Genomic DNA, 21,972 nt, shown 5'->3' with positions numbered 1-21,972 from the left:
CGGCAGGTTTGTTGAAAATGGCGGATATGGTTGAACTTCAAACTTTAAAAATAATGTTCAAAGCAAAAAATAGATCGTTACCAGAACAGTTGCAAAATTTGTTCAGATTGGAGGATGAAGACAACAGACTTAAACATGATTTCAAACATACTTTTGCAAGGCTAAACATAAAACAAAGGTGTATTCTGTTACAGGTGTAAAATTATGGCATGGACAAAGCAAGGAACTGAGAGGTTGCACAAGTTTGTATCAACTTAAGAAAATGTTTAAAAAAGAGAAGATAAGTGCCTACAAAAAAGAAGAAGGGGAAAGAGAAAAAGAATAGATAGAGTGGTATTTTTTGTTTGTTTTCATGTTATAAATATGTGATAGATAGATTGGTGTTCAGTAAGTCAACGTAACTGTATTAACAGAGAGGGGCAGGTATCATAAGTTTTCTTCTTCCTGCTCCTTTTCTTTCATGGTGATAATGTGTACTTCTTGGAATTTTGTACAACATTATTGAGAATATATACCATGAATGGAATAAATGAAATGAAATGAAAACGTGTGCTGTTCCCTACCTTCACATCAGCTCATTCAGTAGGCCTGTCTGATTGTTTAGTCATATGCTGTAATAGTTTTACATTTAGTCCTCAGACAGACCATAAATGATGGAAATGATGATAGTTAACATGTGTGGTGTTACACTGGCATGTGAGTTGCATTCTGATCGGAGCATCAGTGTAGTAGGGCGTTTGTAGACTCATGTCTATCTGTGGTGTTACTCTTAGTTGGTTGCTTGTCACCATAGTAAATTTCCCTTTTCTTTACCGTAAAATGTGGGAGGAGGGGGGTCTTCAAGTGCGGTCACCCAGGGTTAATCCGGGTCTGATAATGGGGGTTTACTGAAGACCTGTCCTTTTGACCCGGAGGACACGGGTGTATTCAGAAAATGAGACATTTGTGTGAAATCAGACGATACTGTCACGTTCAGAGTCACGTGTCTCTTTGAGGATTTCCCCGACAGAGATTTCCAGGAGCTTTTATTTTTTCCTTCTTCTTCTTCTTTTTCTTTTCCCTCTAAAGGCTGATTTATGGTTCCGCGTTACACCGACGCAGAGCCTACGCCGTTACCTACGCCGTTGCCTACGGCGTAGGCTCTGCGTCGATTTAACGCGGAACCATAATTCAGGCTTAAAAGTGTTCCCAAATCAACTGAGTGGTTACAGGGAGCCATAACAGGGATCGCAGCAGCGAGCCGTGTGGGCGCTACTGGCTCTGCAAAATGGATCTGCTGGTATTTGAAGCGGCGCCCCGCCCCGCCCCCCTCCTCCTCCGGGCCGCGCCGCTCCCGCAGCCAGCGCACCCGCGCAGCGGCACAGTCGGACTGCAGCGGCGGCTCTACCGTCCTCACATCTGCAGGACACATTACCACATTACCCCGACCCAGCCTGGTTACCTGCGCACTTTATCTGTGCATCTGTTCCCTGTGGTGAGTTTATACTCAATTTTGCTTCAACTTTATCCGTTATCCCCAGTGATGAGTAAACAAGACTCAAAGTGAACTTTATCTCATGAATTAGTCCGAGACTTTTGTCTCCAGAAAAGGCGCAGAGACTTTTCACAGAGTTTATTCCCCTGAATGAGCGTTTGAGTTAATCGTTTTGATGCATGTAATATCCTAAAAGATTAGTCCGATGATATGTAAATAACTTTCTCAAAGTCATATTTGTCTTATAATTTTTCTAATTTTCAAAAGCTTTCTATTTCTTTGCTGATATCTTTTCTGTGGTGTGGTGGGATTAATTATTAGCCCTTCTTCAAAGTGAAATGACAGAAAATAGTCTCTCACTGAGCACTTTTCTTGTTTTCAGATAAGGCAGCAGCAGCAAATGCTTGTGAAAATGTAGACTGATACTCAGCTGTTATCATCCATGGTGTCAATGGTCACGCTGTTTCATGTGTCTGAAGTGAAACTCAATCTGCTCTGCAACATATTTATATCCAACAGAAGCAGCATCAGTGTATCATTACTACTTCCACACTGCAAGCTTGGTCAAAATAAAACCTGCCAGTGCTTTGATTTTATCACTCTGCCTTGTAATTAGAGAAGTTATGTAACAACTCCTATCAATTATCCTGCAGCACATGTCGATGACATTACCAGGATCTGCTCTGATTTAATGCTGTTAACTAGAAAAGTGTGGCCTTTGAGTGATTAACTTATGGAGACAAACAAGTGGCGCGGCGTTGGTGTCATTACAAGCTGGGGGTTAGTGGCCCTCTGACCCCACAACCTGCCAGCAAAGGCAAGACGAGTCCAGAATGTGGACCAGCACGTAAACACACAGACGTGGTGATAAAAGAGCACATTGGTCTGCTGAAGTCTGCCGGCAAACAAACATTCACAGAGGGGATCAATACGAACCCAGCCTGCTTCATCGATGACACCACAAACCTCATTAGAAAAAAGCGCACTGATAAGGTGGATCTGTACAGTGCGTGACTTTTTCCCGTTTAAATTCCCCCAGTTAATCTACCCGGGTCGGCATCCATATCTCTTTTGAATCAATTCCTTGGTGCTGGTCCGGTCTCCAGTTTGCCCGCGGCAGATGCACATGCTTAACACATATGTGTTGTGTGTGTATTATGTTTCTTGCACATCCCATCCATGTGATTCACACCAGTGACGATGCTTGTTTAAACACACGGCGGCGTAAATGAATACAAGTATCCCTTTCCATTCTATTCCTCTTCTCCTCTTTTCTTTTTTCATTTTTACCTGAGTCCCAACATTCCTGCGAGAGGGGAATCTCTCTGACCTTTTAGGTGTCAATGACGCAACCAACATGGAAACGGTCATTTGCAGGGGTGTGAATCTGGCTGCTGTATTTGTTTTCACACTGGAGCCCCCCCCACCCCCAACTCACGCCCCCTGCTTTTTTTTTCTCTCTCTTCTTTTGGCCACACAAAGTGATGTTTGAAAACCTGTAACGTCACTGCCTGCCGTCACCAAATGGTCACAGTTTTAGTGACCTGTCAGTCGCTTTGAACCACCAAGACTGCAGCGAGTCTTCAAGGGCTTGAAATTGGCCACATCAGTACGGTGACTTGAGGGTAAATTGATAGTTTGTATGTGCAATTTAGGGGAGTTTTTACGCATGAGGGGTGAAGGAAAAACGTCTTGCATGTAATTTAGGATGTAATGATAAACCTCTTTCGGCTCTTCCCTTTTCAAGGTTCACTATGTCAGATTATTGTGTTTCATGTTTTGATTTGGTAAAGGTTTTTACGTCGGCTGGCCTTCCTGGTACAACCCGCCCATTTATCCAGGCCTGGAACCGGCAGTATATGAGGACATTAGTTGAGTTTCTGCTACACAATTTCACAAAAAAATCAAAACTCTGAATCCGCGATAAATGTAGCGTTTCAGGGGGTCGCGTTTCCATTGAATGTTTTTGTTTTTTCAAATAAGCATCATTTTCGTAACTCGCTTGGTGACACTTCTCTTCAAAACAACAAAAAAAGAAAATCTCAACATTGAAGATGAACAAAAACATCTTAAGACTGACAAATGATTGCAATTGCTGCAACTGCTGTTGAGGAAATATTCATATGATGAATTCAGCAGATGACCATTCAAATGATTATTCAGAGGCAGAGCCCTTATGTAATGCATTATGATTTAAGTAGGGTTATAGCACAATGAATGAGGCCAAAAACAGCTGGAAACTAGATTTTGATGACTTTATATTGACTGGCTGCATCACATCCAGCGCTGCCACAGATGTGCAAAAAGTGTTTCCATCACACTTTTACAATAAACTGGATTATCGAATGGCCTAAAAAAAACACCTCGTAAAAGGGTAAAAAGGTTTTTTGCAATATTTAGGAGTTCTTTCGAATTAAAGCCCTTTCCTTTACATGACGTTTGTGCGGATCTAGGGGTAATGGAAATGTGACTTGCTTGTGACCTCCTGTAGCGCCTGGGTTTTTGTAATGGCGGCAGTGTGGGAGTCCTGCCAGAGGACACGTCAGATTGTGACATGCTGTTTCTTTCAACCATGTGACATTGCTTGTGATACCTATTCAAGAAAATGTGGCCTTTTTTGATCTCTTTTGATTCTTGCATCATTTCAAAATCGTATTTTAAGTTTTATTGAAACAGAGTTGTTTTTTAACATGTTGTGAATCTACCCGACCTGGAAAGACTTGATATAACCTGGCTCATCTCTTGGGGGCGACCACAACTGGAGTTGCTCTATTGACATGTCAGTGTTTCTGCTAGATTTGAATTGTTAATGTGCCAGAGGCTAAAAATGGTTGAACGTTATCTATAACCAGGATAATGAATAAAAGAAAAAAGGCCTGTACCTTTATATTTTGTACATTTAAGAGACAGTGGTGTCCCGATTCTCTTTTTCGATGAAGACGGAGGGCCAAGCGAACGGCTACACAGCCCTTCAAAGGACCACACTTCAAGCTGAACCAAACAAAAAGAGGATATATTTTGAGGTTCAACTTCCAGTAAAGTATTGACTTACTACTTACTTACTGTTCATGTCATCAATTTCTTGATTTTCACAGCAAACAATACAATGCTAACATAGTTTTGTGTTGGCACATGGAATAGCATGCCATTATCGTGAACAATCGACCGTGTAATACGTCCAGACAAGGTACAACCACAAACCGAGTTGTACAAAACTAGCATATTAGAAGTCCGCTGTAAATATGTAGCTAGGTTAGCTGCCATGTTGCGTTAGTTAACAAAAACACGATGAGGCCTGTTTTACTCACCATAAACTGATCCACCAGCATCCCTAGAGGTCAAAACATTCATCTCCTTTGAGTTCTGTGACTGCCGTTGACAGCTCAGCGACGTATGTTGATTTAAAACAAAGTCGTGAAGGTTTCCCATTTCTTAAGGAAATATTTTTAGCTTCACCCCTTGAACCTCTGTCTTGAGAGATTTTGGGAGGGTTAGATAAAAGGAAAAAGCAGTAGCTGAAGGGCTAAGGGACAGAAATGTTGATCAGTTGATTAACTGACTTCAAACTCTAAATGTAAAACTTTTATACTAGAAGTATCAAATAAAGAAATGGAAAAGGATATATACATGAGTTGAAAAGAATGTAGTTTATGTGTAAGCACAAGAAAAAAAAACCAGAGAAGCAACAAAGAGCGAGGACTGGGACTGCCCGTTCCAGCAGATGCAGGAAGCGGAGACTCGAGGAGACTATGGATATTTACTGAAGCATGGAAATGTTTTCTTGGCCGAGGAGGAAGTGCAGCGCTGTTTTGCTTGGATTCAGACAGAGTGTGGATGGTGAAAATAGGAACGTAATTGAAAGTCAAAGGGTGACCCTGAAAAATGTGGTCTTATCATGTATGTTTGTTCACCTGGTTAAGCGGGGTTAGTAAGTAGAGGACACGAGAGGAGAGGGAGAGAGGAGGGAGGGGAAGACCTGCGATAAAACACAAAGTCTACAGTTGATTTTACTCAAGACAAATTATTGCTAAGTAAACACTTTGACTTACAGTCATCAAAAGGAAAGATTATGTACTTGTGCATGTGTGGCCCAAATGCTGCTTCCACCTCACAAGTCAGAGAAAGGGGGGAAGAAGCGATCTATTGGATGAAAAGGTAAGGAAAAAAGAGGAAAGACAAGGAGCAAAGTAAAATAATAAACAAAAAGGAAGAGAGCCAAATTGAAGAATAGAGAAATTACAAAGGAAAGATGGCAAGGAAATGTAAGAGAGAAAAAGTGAGCAGCGAGTAGAAAGAGATTTAGATCCAAACATGGTTTCAATTCAGGGCAGAGGTGGAAAGAAAGATGTTTGATGGTCGTAATCGAGAGAGAGAGAGACTCCAACGACTGATGCTCTGCTCAGGAATGTGTTCATACACACACACACAACACAACACACACGGCTCCCATTAGACTGTGGTTGCTCTGGTTTATATCCAGGAAAGCCACCTCAAGAAAACACTGTACACAGGACATGGGAACGTTGTACTGCTCTGCGCAATACGAATGCAACAAAATCCCCCGGACTAAAAGAGTAAAACTGGATCAGAATCCAAGTTCTGGTTTGACTTAGAAACAGCTGCAAAAAGAAAACCTATTCAAAAGCCATTTTTATGTGGTAATTGAAGCTCACAGAGCCTTGGAAAACAGACATGCTTCTGTCAGACCGGATTAGAGGACAAGATTTTTTACTGTAATCCTAAAAACTTTGACCTACCTGTGGAACTCAGTGAAGAGTCGGGGGTTGTGACCCCCAAAAATGTGTTACAACTCTTTCTCACCTTAAAATGTTAAATGTTGACTTAAACTATCATATACCCAGTTTTCAGGTCGTTTAGCTGTCAGTTTAAGAGGTGTGCGATTGATTCAAATGTAAACTGAAGTTTTGAAAGGACAGACATACAAGGAGCTTCCACTTTTTTTTTTTTTTCAAAGTGAATTTCCCTTCATGCAGAATCTGAATATGCCGATTGGTCCTCTAAACTCCAAACGGAGACCAACCCAGCCCATACGAAACATCCTCCTATTGTGTCTGTCGTACTGGCACGTGACTGGGCGGGAACATGTCTGACTGGTTTTGGAACGAACCCAGTAACAACAGAGTGAGCGGGGAGCAGTGGAAGGGGAGCACGGACATAGTTACTTACTGCAGCACACAGAAGATAGAAGTTCAGGCTGCACAATCAAAAACACCAAGACAGTTTTTGTGTCCCAGTCACAGTAAAAAGCCTCTATTGTGGTGTAACATTATGATTAGGGATCAAAACTGCATCAAATGGGATTTTTAAGCAAAACAGATATGAATCACTTTTTTGTTTAGTCTTTTTGTCACCAACACAGGGTTTGGGGCGTTTACAGTCAACACGTCAATCACACTTACAGCACACTTATCATTTTGCTAAATGTCCTTTAGCACGACACAAAGCCACCAACATCACATATAGTTAACTTGGTAATTCTGACTTTGAAGTCAGGACTCCACTAAGGCCATTTCAAAAGGTCAAAAGAAATCCAACTGTCAGTTTAAGATTAAACTATGAGGTCAAGTGCATGCTAGGGATGGGCGGTATGGACTAAAAAATTGATCACGATAATTTCTGGCATTTATCCCGATAACGATAAAAATGATGATAAAAAAAATACCAATTCAACTCCACCTTTTCAACTATAAATCTATCACCACATTCAGTCTTTGGAGCCCCCAAATCACTGCTCTAAAATAATACTCAATGCTACTAAACTACACCAATTAAATTGAATTAATAAAAACCAATTAAAAGAGTAACACCTGTACTGTAAAACTAATGACTCAAGCTCAGATCCGCCTTCCGCCATGTTTGTTACACAAAAACGTCATCTACAGGATTCTTTCTTTCTTTCTTTCTTTCTTTCTTTCTTTCTTTCTTTCTTTCTTTCTTTCTTTCTTTCTTTCTTTCTTTCTTTCCACAAAACCGTCATCAACGGGAATTTATCGTTTTTACCTGGAGATGACAAATTCTTACCGTGGGGAATTTTTTTTACGGTATATCGTGAACGGTAAAATATCGCCTATTCCTAGTGCATGCTTCATTATTTTATCACTTTGTACAGTCCACCGGTTACAATCACAGCCAGGCAGCCCCAGTCATGATACTACCACCTCCAAGCATAGCTGTGTCAAACTCTCCTTTGGAAGTTTCTCTTCTTTCTCTTCTTTCTTGCAACCAGCTGAAAAGATCTGGAGGCGTCGTTCAGGAACAGCCATTCGTTAGTACCTAACAGTCCCTCTCTTGACTCTTGTCAGCTATATTGGTGCTCCAGCAGCATCCGGCTCACCACAGCCCTGTGCTTTGGCAAACACTTATTTGTACCAGGCAGTCGGTCCCTTTCCTGTCCCGGAGGGCTGAGACGGCTTAGGTTTGTCTCTAGACTTTGGCCAAGTGGCTATTGTTGTTACACCTAACTTGTGTAAACCTATGATGCAGTTACAGTTGGACTTCCTGTTAGTTCATGTAAACGTACTGAGTGTTTAGGTCAAGCCAGTGAATGTGGTCTAAAAACATATTTCCTTTTTTGTTGGCAGTGAAAGGTAACTGCAGCCGCAGTCGAACATGATCACTTACAGGAAGTTAAGAAAGACAACTTGACCTTTTACAACCTTCCGAAGCGAATTAAAGATTTAAGGCAGTGAATTTCCTTTTTTGAGCCCATACATGTGGTTTGGCCATTTTTCTTCATGTCAGAACACCCACAATAATTTCAAGCTGCGCCATGTGTGAGTAATTGTTATTGATGCCAGTCAGATGATATCTGGAGGGTTGTTTATCAATCCATGAGTTTTTCTTTCATGTTGCTGCTTCCTCAGTTTCAGCCTCCCGTATGCGTTTATATCAATGTGCCAGTCTCCCCTCTCATCCTGTTTCTTTTGTTTCTTCTCCCCGTCTGCACTTTTCTAATCCTTTTCATTTGTTCCTATTACGGCTGTTCGATTTTGCCCAAAAATAAAATCTCGATTTTTTTCTCTCAAAATCCGATTTTCGATTACGATTACGATTATTTTGTGAATTGACAAAAGGCAAAGAAATGATTTCAAATATGCTGTTTTTTTATTGAACATTTGCCCCATTGGGCTTTAAGTGCAAACTTTGCTCTTATTAAACCAAAAATGAATGAATAAAGTGCAAAACTCTGTAAAATAAGTTGAAAAAAAGTTTTAAAAAATATAATAAAATATAAAGTTTTATCTCTGAAAAAAAAAATCAGCACTTGCAAACATACAGTAAGTTATATTTCCAATTAAATAAAACAAGACATTTTCTAATTAAACTAAACTGGGTCTTTGCATGCTAAATAATAATGCAACCCATGAAGGAGGTAGAGGTGTGTAATGTCAGTCATTACATTTGCTATTCACATTTGCAAGTTTTTTGCAAGGAACACGAGCCGGTCTACCGCATCAGGCTTGAGGGATGCCCGGTGGCATGTTACAACACCCCCTCCTACACTAAAGAGCCTCTCCGATGGGGCACTTGTCGCAGGTATTGAGAGGTATTTCCATCAATCATTAATATGGTATCAATCATTAATATGTGTGCAGACAAGGTAAAAAAAAAATAAATAAAAAAAAAAGTGAAAAATCGATTTTACGATTTTCACGTTTTAACATCGTTCTAATTACATAATCGCAATTTAAAATCGATTAATCGAACAGCCCTAGTTCCTATGTTTATTTCTATTTATGTCCCACTGCCCAGCTTTCCTTTTAATTCGGTTCTGTAAATGGTCTCTTTGCCTCCATTAAGCATATTCTTCTGTTTTTTATTTCTCCCTCTGACAGAAACATTAGTCAGTGACCGAGTGGACCAGGGCGGCAGCAGCCAGGCCTTGCCCAGAAATTGGCTCCCTACCGGGAATAATGGGGGAGACGACGGATTAGGGGATAATCCAGGGTACGTCCAAGTCCCTGCTGTCAAGCAGTCCCCTACTTTTCTGATATCCAGTACTTACACCAGCAGCCTGCCAGATGGATTATAGCATTAAACTATAATATTTATAAGTATTCAGCATATTTATCACACTTTTAGTTCTTATCAGGCTATTTTATCAGGGGTAGCTGACTCCTGTGTTACTCAGCAAACAAAACAAGTGCACAGAAGGGAAAAAGGGGGGAAGAGTGGAAGGGGTTTTTAGATAGCAGGAGCTCCGCCTAAAGGTTTAAAATACATAAGAGGAGCTGGAGCGAGTGACCCCTACTGAGCTGTGGTCAAAGGTCTTTTAACAGGATTACGAGCAGAGCTTACTTTAAGTACAGAGTAATTAATGCCTCCGTAAATATTACAGTAACACTGAAGATTGCCAGTACTGAGGGTTTAAGATTTTTCAAGCTTTAAATAAAGAGACAACATGTTTTTGCCTGATTGGGAAAGCATACTCTACAAACTGCTACATCTGCGTCTGCATATAGTGGAAAGTGCTTTTAGCCCAATAAGTTGCCTGCCGCTGCAGAACAGCTCATGAGGATTTACTGAAGGTCCCTGCAAACTCACGTCGTCTCAGATTCAAGCTCACACCTCGGGTTTACTGGTCCCCCCAGCGTCCTTTTTTAAGCCTCAATATGGCCGCGCTCGGTCTGCTGGTATGTGGCATGCTTCCTCCCTCACTGCTCCCAGATGCCCCCTTTTAAAACGGCAGCCAGGGGATGCTGGCGCGCAGGGCCATGAACTGCGGTTAACAGCAAATTAGAGGGGCTGCCTTGGAACTGACGCAATCTCCGTCTTATGAACTGCAGCGGGCCATTAATGAAGCCAGACAAGGACGTGTATGTATAGGGGGGCCCACGGACGTTTAACTGCTGCCGTGAAAAGCTTTTAAATAGAACCAGAGGGTTATGGTAGGGCTCCTTTGCGCTATCAAAATATTTTAGACGAGGATATCAATTACTCTCCTGGCAAAAAAACATATGTAAAAAAAGTCACATTTGTCTGCTTTCATTGCAGACCTACGGAGGTATGGAGTTAAGAGATTTAAAGGGGACCTATTATGAAAAACACGTTTTCTCTTGCTTTAACATATATAAAGTGGTCTAACCTCAGCCTGCCAACTCAGAGAAGGAGGAAAGCAACTAAATTCTGCAGTGTCTGTACAGCCGCCCGGATGAGCCGTCCAGTGTGATGTGGATCTATGAGCCGTTCAGATTCTGGTCCCGTCGTTACGTAACGACGGAGCGATTTACAAAGGTTGGCCTCCGATGTGTGAAACCACGCCCACAACTAACTCTGGCCGGAACAACAACAACAACTCCACCGGCCGGAGCTTCTGCCATTTTTTCGTAGCGGTGTATCGCGTCATTCAGGCAGCCAATCAGCACAGAGCCTCATTATCATAGCCCCGCCCACTCAGAATCCCACATAGATAATGAGGTTAGAGAATGGGAAGATAAAGACATGGCTCAGAGGCTGAATTTCTCATTTATTTAGCAAAAAACAATCAAAAGCTTGTTTTTAAGACATTCAAGGCCTGTTTAAAATAGGTATTAGATGCCATAATAGGTCCCCTTTAAAGAAAAAAAAAAAAGGCTATACAAAGGTGTGAATCGGGCCAAAAATATTACTGGAAACAGGGGTCAATGTTTGTCTAATTACTGTGTTGAATTGTAAAAAGAAGTTAAAAGCATCAGTTTTACAAAGATAATATTACTGATGATAGGCCCAGATAGCAAAAGATGTTAAATCAATGTTGAATTGTGGTCAAAAAGGCTGATTTTTGGTTACGGTCGAGTATTGATGGTGGATTAACCATCAATCAATCCTCCAATTCTTTTTTTTTTTTTTAAACAGGTAACAATACGGGTGTGCAAAACAAAAACAGAAACGCATACAGGTACAGGACAAGAGGGGGCACTAGAAAACAAACAAGACAAACAGACAAACAAAACAGTACAAAACAACAAAATCAATGTTTATGACCGTGTATGTGGGTGTGTGCATGCGTGTGTGAGTGCGTTTATGTATGCAAGCACGTGTGTGGTGTGTGTGAGTATGATGGTTTTCTAGAATTATGGTTATTTTAGGAGAGACAGCGGCCAAAAAATAAATAAATAAAATAAAAAAATATTAGTTAATTAATTATTAACTAATAAATAAAGTAAAAGAAGGGGACAATCAATCAATTAAATAAGTCATGTAAAGTATAATAATAAATATCTATCGACATCAATATCACAATCCTCTGAACATACAAAGCAGTAATAATGGCGATTTATATATAAAAAAGGGAAAATAAGTAACAATAATTATGATAATCCTCCAATTTTAGCTCCAATCCTCCAATTCTAATGCCAATGTCTAATCATAGTTGAATCAACGTATTCTGCGGACCAGGCTTCAACATGGCTTCAACATGGATTCAATGTTTCTGCCTAACCATATTTCAACGTTGATTCACTCATATTTTGCTATCAGGGCGGCGACATATCACCAGAATGTTTATCAGCCTCTGGCCTGAGACACATCTCTAGTGGGCCAAACTGGTATCACAAGATATGTCGGACCGTCCCAACTCTTTTTTTTTTTTTTTTTATTTAACCTTTATTTAACCAGGAGAAAGTCTCGTTGAGATTAATAATCTCTTTTACAAGAGAGTCCTGGCCAAGACAGGCAGCAAATCTTAGCGCAGTATTGTCACTGTGGTATTGCTACTAGGACTGGCTTTGCAGAAGACGTGAGATTATTTTTAGTCAAAAGCAAGAAAATGTTGATTAGGTGATGCCCGATATCTACATGACTGGCGAGGGCCCAATTGGCTTCGTGATTTGCTGTTCTGAGTTATTTCATAACCGTTCCTGATTCACCGAGCCGCCGAGTAAACGACAGTGTGGAGACTAAACTGCAAAAACTGCTGACTTTATTTATGTTATGAGCCAAAATTGTATTTAGTAAAACTGCAACTGTCAATTGAGTTCTTAAACCAACTCAAACCGTGTTTTTGAAAGAAAGATTTGGAGCCACTCTGTATAGTATTGATGGAGACAGAGAAAGGAGGCTCATATGAGGTACACCTGTAAACAAAGACAGTCCTCACTCATTAAAACTGTACTGGCAGTGGCTCTTTTGTCCAGCTCTATAGTCCCCCATGTGGTCAGAAGTGTTATTGCTACATAGCATATCTTTAAATAAGATATGAGATTCATTTATTTTCAAAACGGGACACAATTTCAGTCTGTGACGTCTCATAATTCTGTAAATCTGAATGAGACCTAAAACGGCCAAACAAATTGTTAGGGTTGTGTTATGCTGGGTTTATTTTTTTAGCTGGTTGTGACTTCAGACACTCAATTAAAGTGGGTTAAGCGTAGAGAAAAGTGTTTTTCCCACTGGTGTATATGTATTTAGGAGTTATGGCACCACAGCATGTGATCCTCTGATTAACACCTGGGGGGCGCTGGACCTTTTTCATCATGAAAATGTAATAAAAAGGGGAAACAGGAGGAAATTAAAGTATCTAGTTGGACGTCTTCACTGGTCTTTTTCTCTTAAAACATTGTACAGTTTTAGGGATCCATATGTCAGCAATCTGGCAGTACAGGCAAGAAGTAGCGGTTAATTTTCTTATCAGGAAATTGTTGTTATCTCTTCCTATCTCGCCGAGCATACTTTGCCTGTTAATAAACAAATCAGAGCGTGTTGAATGAGGCTTGTAGATCTGGTTTTCAAAGGGGGTTTAGTTTTTTTTTGTGCAACTTTGGACGCCAGACACAACAGGATAAAACCTGAGCAGGAATTCCTTGAAAGTTTGTCCATTTGATGGATAGAAAGCAGGTTTTGGTTTGTTACACCGAGTAGTTACAGTGTTTCTAAATATAGCCGGTTCCAGAGCAGCGGACGCTTGGTATGCAGGAACCTAAACGCCTGCAGAGGGACAGATTTGTGCAGAAAAATGGGTTACTTTGCATCCATGTAGACTATCTAAAGGAGGAAGGCATGGTCGTCTCTCTCTGAAGATGAACTTTCACATTATACGGGGCAAATGTTGTCCATTTCTCGAACTATACGTCAAAGTCAAGCATACCTTCATCTACACTTAAAATCACATGTTTTTCTCTGTTTTTACTCTCAATAGATGGCTCCATAGCACAACCGCAGAAGCATTTGCAGCTGGACAAGGACCTATTTCTGAGCTGATGTGAGCTAAAACCGAAGCCTGAGGCGAGCCAGGAAGCCTGACCACACTCCAGCAGCGCCGACTGTGTCCAGGAACACAAATGCACAGTGTTCTCCTCAATTTATTCCTTTTTAATTTGGTCAGCTATGTATAACAGCGAGCTACAAAGTGTGGGACAGGATTTGGCCAGCACTTGATAAACACAGAGGATTCCAGTGAACCACTCGGAGCTGCAGATGTTGACTTCAATTTTTCTTTGTCAGAAGTCGTACACGCTCACAAAATTGGAATAACATTTGGAAGCTGTTTTCCTGGTCCAAACATCAGGATTGCTGCAGCAGCGTTGTTTAGTTTTGGGGTTCCAGTGGAAGTAAAACCAAGTCCAGGAACTAATTGAAGGGATTTTTCCAATAAGTACCAAACAGTTCATCTTTTGCAAGTATGAATCTGCAGGAAAAGCTGTCGGGCCTTAAAGGCCTGGTCACACACTCCCACAGCAAGCGGCGTTTTAAAGCTGACCTCACGGTGGAAATGATCAGCCCGCCTCTGGGTGACTTCCGCCACACCATGCACGTGGGCCGCGGCGGCGACGTGTTCGGGGACACCTCCTTCCTGAGCAACCACGGCGGGACGGCCAACGGGAACAAGGATGAGACGGATTCCGTGTCGTCTCCCGACAACAAGATCGGAGCGTTCTTCTCCAGGACGATTCGGCAAATCAGGAGAGGCTCCGAAAACCATCCCAGAGACGTGTGCAAGGATCTGTCCCCGCCGCCGCCTGCCGTCTCTCCCATCATCAAGAACGCCATCTCCCTCCCGCGGCTGGATGTGGATATGCCTAATGGGAGTCCCACCACCAAAGTGCTCTTCCCCAGTGCTCTAAACACGCCAGAGGAGAGGAAAAGCTCCTACGGTAAGTGCTGCTGGTTCAGTATTTTTCCATAAACAAATCCCAGCATGAGTGTATGCAATACGAAGCTCGTAGTAAAAACCCCACAGAGAACCGTAGCCCCACTGGTGGATTGTTAATAAAGGCTTTTGTTCTATTGTCACTGCGTCACTGGAAATTCCTCAGCGTGACGTCATCTATTTACCCCCCCCAGCTATTTCAGGATTAAGCCAAATCCCGAAATTGTCCCACAGATTAACGGCAAATGTCTCCCCTCCAATTTACCAGCAGCGTTGCTAAGCAAAGCAAAAGATGCGGGAAAAGGTCACGAGTTACCCAGGGGTTGGCTGAAAACTGCAGAGAAGAAACGACTGTCTGCAGCGCCGCAGTGAAACTCACCCATTAGATCTGCCCGCTGATCTGGAGACTGATTGAATCCAGATGTCCTCATGAATCACCTTGGCTCATAATCGGCAGCGTTTTGCACTGATAAACACACAGATCCAGACAGCGCTGGCAACAAGCTGTCTGGGAGGTTATTTCAGTGACCCGTGTGAAGATCACACTCGTGACTCATGCAGTCTGGCCTCTTCTCTGCTCACCTGCGTGTCTGACGGAGTCACTGTAAATCTACACATGAGCATCTCATCCAAGTCTGCAAGAATGTGCAAAGATTGGTTTGTTTGACTTGCTGGGGATGTTGCTGCAGTGGTTATTCTAATATAAATAAATAAAAAAACGCATTATCTTTATTAATTTCAGAGGGGCTAGTTCAAGTAATACGTCTTCAGCATACTAAACTGGCACTTTCCTCCCATTTCCTCCCGTTTCCAAGTTAAGCGAACCGTCTCCTGGTTGTTACCTCCAATGAAGCCAAAAGTGGTCGCCCCCTAAACGGCCCCAAGCCAAAAGAAATAACCTCGAGAGATTGATGTCCTAGAGTCAGTCTGGTCTGAGGTGCAAAAACTGAGCCGGGCCTTTATCTTCATCATGTCACCACTCACAGTAGGTTGAAATGCAGCTAAACTGTGCCAAGTCTTGGCTCAAACTGGCCCGAGTCCACACAAGTCAGGCCTGACAGAACCTGGCAACGATTACGAGGCCAAAGTTGTCTCATCAAAAGCGACGCGGTGCCAGAAACCTTGGCCTCGGTCGGCCCGATTCAGCTGTCAGCCCGGGTTCTTATTTAGAGAGGCATCTTCTGATGTCACGGTCATAAGGAGTGAAAAATAAATGTCTGTCTTCAGGCAGACAGCTCAAGCTGCGTCTTATTCTCGCTCTCACCAACCAACATGGTTTATTCCTATTTAAGGGGCAAGAAGTACCATGCCCTGTGATGTTTCTCAGCTCCTGTACGCTACGATTCCCCCAATAGCTCTATGTCAGGGGTCGGCAACCCAAAATGTTGAAAGAGCCATATTGGACCAAAAACACAAAAAACTAATATGCCTGGAGCCGCAATGAATGAAAAATGAAAAGTCTTGTATCAGCCTTAGAATGAAGACAACACATGCTGCATTTTTCTATATTAGTTATAACTTGGGGAAGATTTTTTTTTTCATTATGCACTTCGAGAAAAAAGTCGAAATGTCGAGAAAAAAGGCGAAATGTCAAGATTAATTTTGAAGTACAATCTTGAGAAAAAAGTCGAAATGTTGAGAAAAAAGTCAAAATTTTGGGAAAAAATCGAAATGCTAAGAAAAAAGTCAAAATGTTGAGAAAAAAGCTGGAATGTCAAGAAAAAAGTCAAAATGTTGAGAAAAAAGCTGGAATGTCGAGAAAAAAGTCAAAATGTCGAGAAAAAAGTCAAAATTTCGAGGAAAAAGTTAAAAAGTCGAATTGTCGAGATTAAAAAGAAGAAAGAAAAAAAGAGAAATAAAGGAAAAAAAGAAGAAAAAAGGAAAAAAAAGAAAGAAAAAAAAAAGAAAAAATGAAGAAAAAAAGGAAAAAAAAAAGGTCAAACATTTTTGAAAAAGCTCCAGGAGCCACTAGGGCGGCGCTAAAGAGCCGCATGCGGCTCTAGAGCCGCGGGTTGCCGACACCTGCTCTATGTGAACCTTAAAAGTGGGGATTTATTAGACTGGTGCCTAACCCTATCGTAACATGGTCATATTTGATTAAAGTAGCCAGTTTGTCTAAGTTACTACACTTAAATGATCTAATTGTATCTGTCTATAGTTTTTATCTTGATACCAGTTTACATTTTTCTTTTTCAAATGTTTATTTCCTGTCAAACTCTCCAATAAAAAGTAATGGGTGGTTTACTTTTATAACGTGGAACCTCATATCTCAGTTATTGAGTACTTAGGAACTAATTCACATGCGCTGGTTTGCATGTGTGAATCTGTAAAAGGTGTCTGTGGATGGAAGAAAGGGAAGTGCTGTGTTAATTTATCCATGTGGGTCGCGCGGGCACTAATGAGTGTGCGTGTGACTGTGTTAAGTGGTCTGGTGGGGCCGAGCAGATGTTTATTCTGTATTCTGCTGTTCAACAACTCAGCACCCTCCAAACTGGCCTGCTTTTTGGCCACTATCTTCTAACAGAATGGTTAAATAGTGCCCCCTGCTGGATAAATGTGTTGTTGTTTTTAAATTTTTTAAATACATATTATTTGAACCACGTGTTGCATCTGAATAGTTTATTGTGGCCTTTAAACATTACTCTTGATGCTGATGCTGAGATTAAAATAAATGAATAAATATAACCACAAATTCCACCACCAACCACAACACTTAATTTCTTTCACTTAACTTTGTGCATAATGTGTCTGTCTGATCTGTATGATAACAAAAACAAGTTTAAAAATATAACACTTGATGCTCTGCTGGATTATTTCTCTGCAGAGGGTCGTTGGAATAAATTCCCCGTGAAACCACAACCTTTTCTGGCTTTTTACATCTTTAGATTTGCTGCCGTTGGCAGAAATGTTGGGTTTTAGATGGAGTTAGGATTGTTGGTCCACTTTGGGGTTTTTGGACTGATAAGATTGTAGTTTAAGCCTTAATATGTATGTTACAGTCATTATGTTGAGGTTAAGAAATGCTTTCTTAAGACTTAATACCTTCTGATGATATTTATCTTCGTTCTTTTAGGTCTGGAGTCTGGTTTTGTCACTTTGCCTCGTCTCTCCCGCTCGGAGCGCCAGCAGCCATCCATCTCCCTCCCCACCTCCTGCGCTCCCAACATCCACCGCGGCTCTCTGACCGACCCAACTGATGCCATATTATCCACCTGCTCCACCTCAGCGGTGACCTCTGATGCCAAACACGCCACCGCCTACTCCGACTCGCTCCCCTCCCTCACCTCCCTGGACACCTTCACCTTCGACCTCGGCCCGTCTCTTATGAGCGAGGTGTTTCGCCTGATTGACGGCCAGCCGGAGGAGCATCTCCCCACCTGGGAGGGGGAGGAAGTAGAGTCGGCAAGCAGGCTGACCACCGAGGGATCGGAGATGGGCTCGGCAACCATCTCCTACGTGGATTCGCTGCTCAGGGAGGACTGTGGGAACGGCAGAAGTCCACACGCTGCCGATTGCGAGGAGGAGGAAGGAAGCGCGATGGAGGTGAACGGAGTCAGACTCTCCGGTAAAGTACCCGATGTGTTGATGGGGTCTCCTGATCGGATAGGGATAAGGATGGAGAGCGAGCGCTTCCAGAGTGCCACAGATGTGCTCGCACGCCACTATGGGGTCAGCCTCTTAAAGGGACAGAGCCGAGCGGAGGCCGGAGATTCAGAGATGGCGATCACGAGTACGCCCAAGAACAAAATGTCCTACAGTTTCCTGGACGATGAAGATGAAATCAAAGTGTGAGCTGAGAAATTCAAAGTATTACAATTTAGAAAAAAAAAGATCTTAATCATTAATCATTCCTATCTAACTCCAATCAGATCAATATGAAATTCTTTTACGATTTACAAGGCAGGCTTTGTAGAGTTGGATGACCATGAAAGCTCCTGTATGAATCCCTTGTGCTTAATCCTGGATTTGTTTCTTCCCTGCGACCGTGCTTCAAGGAAACTACAGTTTGGATTCTAACCTGCTGCTGAATGTATTTAAAAAGGAGATAAAAACCTGATTCTTGGACTGTGCAGAAAGATTTTTTTACAACTGAAACTCAGAGGAGGCATGGAAAGTGAAGATGTGCCCGAGAATGAGGCAAAGATCCTCTCAAGGGAAACACTAACGTTGCGAAATGTGGAAGTTACGAAGCCTGTTATCCCTCCCCCTCGTAAGAAGAGGACATATTTTTAGAGTGAGTCAACATAGCAAGCGAGAAAACAGAGAGGAAGAGAAGGTTAAAAAAGGAAAAACTCTTAAAATGTATTCTGATATTTTGGCATCACTGCAATCTTTTGCCAGCTTTTCTCTCAGGAACCACCAGAGGAAAAAAAGGGAAGATAATTATCTTCAGACAAACCAGAGGGTAACACATCTTGGTTATAACACTACATGAACTGAGGGAAAGTGAGAAGTATAATCTGTATATGTTAGATGTAACTAAAGCCTGAACCATGTAATTGTTCATTTTATGCTGCAAAACCTCCTATAGATACCACGTGCACCTTTTTTTGATTATAAAGTATGACTCCTGTATTGCCTTTTTATAGAAGAATTTATATGTTCTTTTACATAACTGTACATGAAGATATTAACTGACCTCCTATAAATGTGTACTTTCAGTATGAGCGCCTGCAGTACAAAGTGCAATTCATATCCGAATGCTGCAGCCAGTACCGATGATATGCAATGATGATATGAGCTGACAATAAAGATGTTTTTAATTAGGTGTCCATTCATTTACATTTCAAGCTTTCAAGATTGAATGTTTAAAGTGAAAGGGATTTTCCTAAAAAGGCATGCTCATGTACTCCATCTGGTGGAATCTGGAGGCAGTTTCTTTTGCGTCCATTGGTGGACTGGAGAAACTGGACTAATTCTTCATTTCCAATGGAAAAATAATATGGATGACCGGTCAGGCAGGAATATTTCAGTCAAAGTCAACAAATGGATATGAACACCAGTTATGAAAAATGCTAATTTTCCGAATTAAAAGTGGAACCTCCAGGTCAGTCCAGTCTGAAGGTCAATACAACGGTTTTTCCCGTGAGCGCGCAAGTGATGGGGAAATCCCAACTGTTCTGAACATGTGCGTTAGTTTATTGGTGGTATGTTATTTTCACCATGACAATGTGACAAATGAATGACATCAGAATAAATAAATGATACTGGGTAGAAATATGTGGGAAAACCCCTAAAAAAAAAGTTCATTATGCTACAATTGTTCAATTCAAGAAACCAAACAGGACACAAACCGTTTACAAAGATAGATTTTCTCCAAGATTACATTTTTTTTTTTTTAATTTACATGAATACATCCTGCTCTTAACCAAACACAGGACAAATCTTGAAAACATCAAGGTTTTCCTCATTGTGCAACAGAAGGAACTTGTTTGGGCTGTGATGGTGGAGGAAGTGGTGGAGGACATTTTGGGGCTTGGACTCCAGGCCTTTTCAGCGGAGGCTTTTTGACGACTGCTGGTTGAGCTCGGGGTGCCGGCTTCAGCAGGGGCCTCGTGTCTGCGTCAGGTGTAGCTTTCGCTGGGGGCGCCGCAGGTGGAGGTGGAGGTGCCTTGGTCCTAGGAGGGCCTGCGGGTTTCGCTTTGGAGAACTGAACTGTCATCTGCTCATTAGCTTCATTGGCTTTGCTGTTGAAATTGCTCTTTGCTGTGCAGGGATGAAAAGAAAAACAAGAATAAAAAGCAGTCAGATTACAAAACGTGTATCTCTTCTTACTGAAAATGTAAAAGTGAAATCACCCTATTAGTTGAACAGCTAATACAACAATTGTTGGAAAAAAGCTGAGTCGTTCAAAAAGAAAACATGCTTGTTCAACTTTATAAAACCTAAACTAACAGACGTAGACGCCAACAGGTCACTTGTTTCTGATTATTAAGAAGTTTCCTGTGAAATTAAATTAAAATGAATGAATGAATGAATGAAAGATGAAAGTGATAATTGAAATTTGATACTGGTAATGCAGTACCCCCGAAGTTTCTTTTTTCTTTTACTCATGTTGCTGATGTTTCTTTAGCATGCCATTGCTGCAAGTATATCAGATACTATTATTTCAGAAGCATCTCAAACAAAAACTTTATTCTAAAGGAAACGTGATTGCAACAACTGGGTGGAAGAGTGGTAACCTACTCTATATATTACTGAAGCGTCTGTGCTGACTCAAAGACTCTTTGGATTGCATCACTTTGTTAATGCTTGTGCCTGTGGTGTGTCACATGATCCTGCGGTCGCAGCTCTATATCAGATCTGACCAATTTGAACAAAAAAACTCAAAATGCATAACTAAGAATTCATGCTAATTAAAAGATGGACACTATTTCTTTGTGAATAATTTTTTAAAAACTGTTCGGTCCTGGTGGAGTCACAGACTATGATTTAGCAGTAGTTTAATAACGCTCTTCGGACTGATAGGCAACAACAAGTGCAGTAAGGGGTAGCTTTGCACGCAGAATTTCTTTTTCCTTTTTTAATATTTGTTAAATCTGAAAAAATGTTCTTGGATGTCATTCATCTGAGGGTGCATTTGCTTCATACTGAGATCCACTATGATCAAATGATTTTAATGATGTTTTTATGTTAAAATGGGCGGGTTGTAACTTTTGCACGCGGCCCTATCTTGAAAACACAAATGAGGATGAACATTATTAACCGTTTAAGAGACGATGTATGAACCCCGGTGCAGATATTTTGGTCAGTGGTGTGAAGCTTCCTGTTTCCTGTGTAATTCTGATTGCTGTGACTAGAGCTGGTGGGTTTTTTTTAGTTGTTTTTACTTAAAGCTTGTGCTAAGAAACCACCACTTCGACTTTACTCTTGGAGGTAAAGAGTCCTGCATATTTAAAAAAAAAAGAAGAAGAAAAAAATGTGCAAAGCTAAAATGCTAAAGAGACAGCACCTCGGGTCCTGTTTTTGATCAGTATTATTCCCAGCTTGACCCTGGACTTTGACTCACGTTTATCTGGATTCAAGATCATCACACATGCTCCGGGAGAATCTGGCGGAGCCTCCAAAATGGGCTCCAGCTGGCCCTGATCCGAGCACTGCTTCTGGATAGAGTTCCTCGTCTGGCCTGGATTAAGCGCTGAGCCAGCTGCTCTGGTCGGCAGGGTTTGGTTCGGTGTCAAGCTGCTCCCAGCTGAGGTATTTGAGGACGGACAGGAACCAGAATGGAGGGAGGAGGATGTGCTGGATGCTGCGCTCTGATGGTCCGATGTTGCCGTCTCTGCAGGCCTGGCCCATGTCGGGGTGCCACTTCGACTATTCACAGAGCCTGATTTCACCAGCGAGGATCTGCCACTGCCCTGAGACGCTGTGCTAATGGACAAATATTGACAAACCTTAACTATTGATTGAC

The 21,972-nt window shown here is 41.6% G+C and overlaps 2 protein-coding genes across 3 annotated transcripts in view; one reads left to right on the top strand and one right to left on the bottom strand.

Annotated features, from left to right (window-relative positions):
- Nucleotides 1-1,331: 1,331 nt before the first annotated feature.
- cdc42ep1a (CDC42 effector protein (Rho GTPase binding) 1a) lies at nucleotides 1,332-19,327 on the top strand. 2 transcript variants are annotated; one of them, XM_061709221.1, is made up of 4 exons: nucleotides 1,337-1,474; nucleotides 9,331-9,442; nucleotides 13,611-14,565; nucleotides 17,635-19,327. In XM_061709221.1, exons 3-4 carry the CDS (start codon nucleotides 14,094-14,096, stop codon nucleotides 18,351-18,353), a joined length of 1,191 nt encoding a protein of 396 aa, XP_061565205.1. In that variant the 5' UTR covers nucleotides 1,337-1,474; nucleotides 9,331-9,442; nucleotides 13,611-14,093; the 3' UTR covers nucleotides 18,354-19,327. The 2 variants fall into 2 exon arrangements, with proteins under 2 accessions (XP_061565206.1, XP_061565205.1); XM_061709222.1 differs by lacking the exon at nucleotides 9,331-9,442 and having other exon boundaries at nucleotides 1,332-1,474.
- The window catches only part of sh3bp1 (SH3-domain binding protein 1), a 20,355-nt gene continuing 17,630 nt past the window's right edge, over nucleotides 19,248-21,972 (bottom strand). Inside the window, exons 17-18 of the mRNA XM_061709220.1 lie at nucleotides 21,571-21,932; nucleotides 19,248-20,267 (exon numbers count right to left, since the gene is read on the bottom strand). Of these exons, the coding sequence (XP_061565204.1) occupies nucleotides 19,969-20,267; nucleotides 21,571-21,932 (661 nt within the window). The 3' untranslated portion in view covers nucleotides 19,248-19,968. The remainder of the gene's footprint in view (nucleotides 20,268-21,570; nucleotides 21,933-21,972) is intronic.

Source organism: Cololabis saira, chromosome 19 (assembly GCF_033807715.1).
Source record: "Cololabis saira isolate AMF1-May2022 chromosome 19, fColSai1.1, whole genome shotgun sequence".
Classification (NCBI taxonomy): domain Eukaryota; kingdom Metazoa; phylum Chordata; class Actinopteri; order Beloniformes; family Belonidae; genus Cololabis; species Cololabis saira.
The sequence above is the reverse complement of the archived record's forward strand: the minus strand, read 5'-3'. Positions and strand labels throughout refer to the sequence as shown.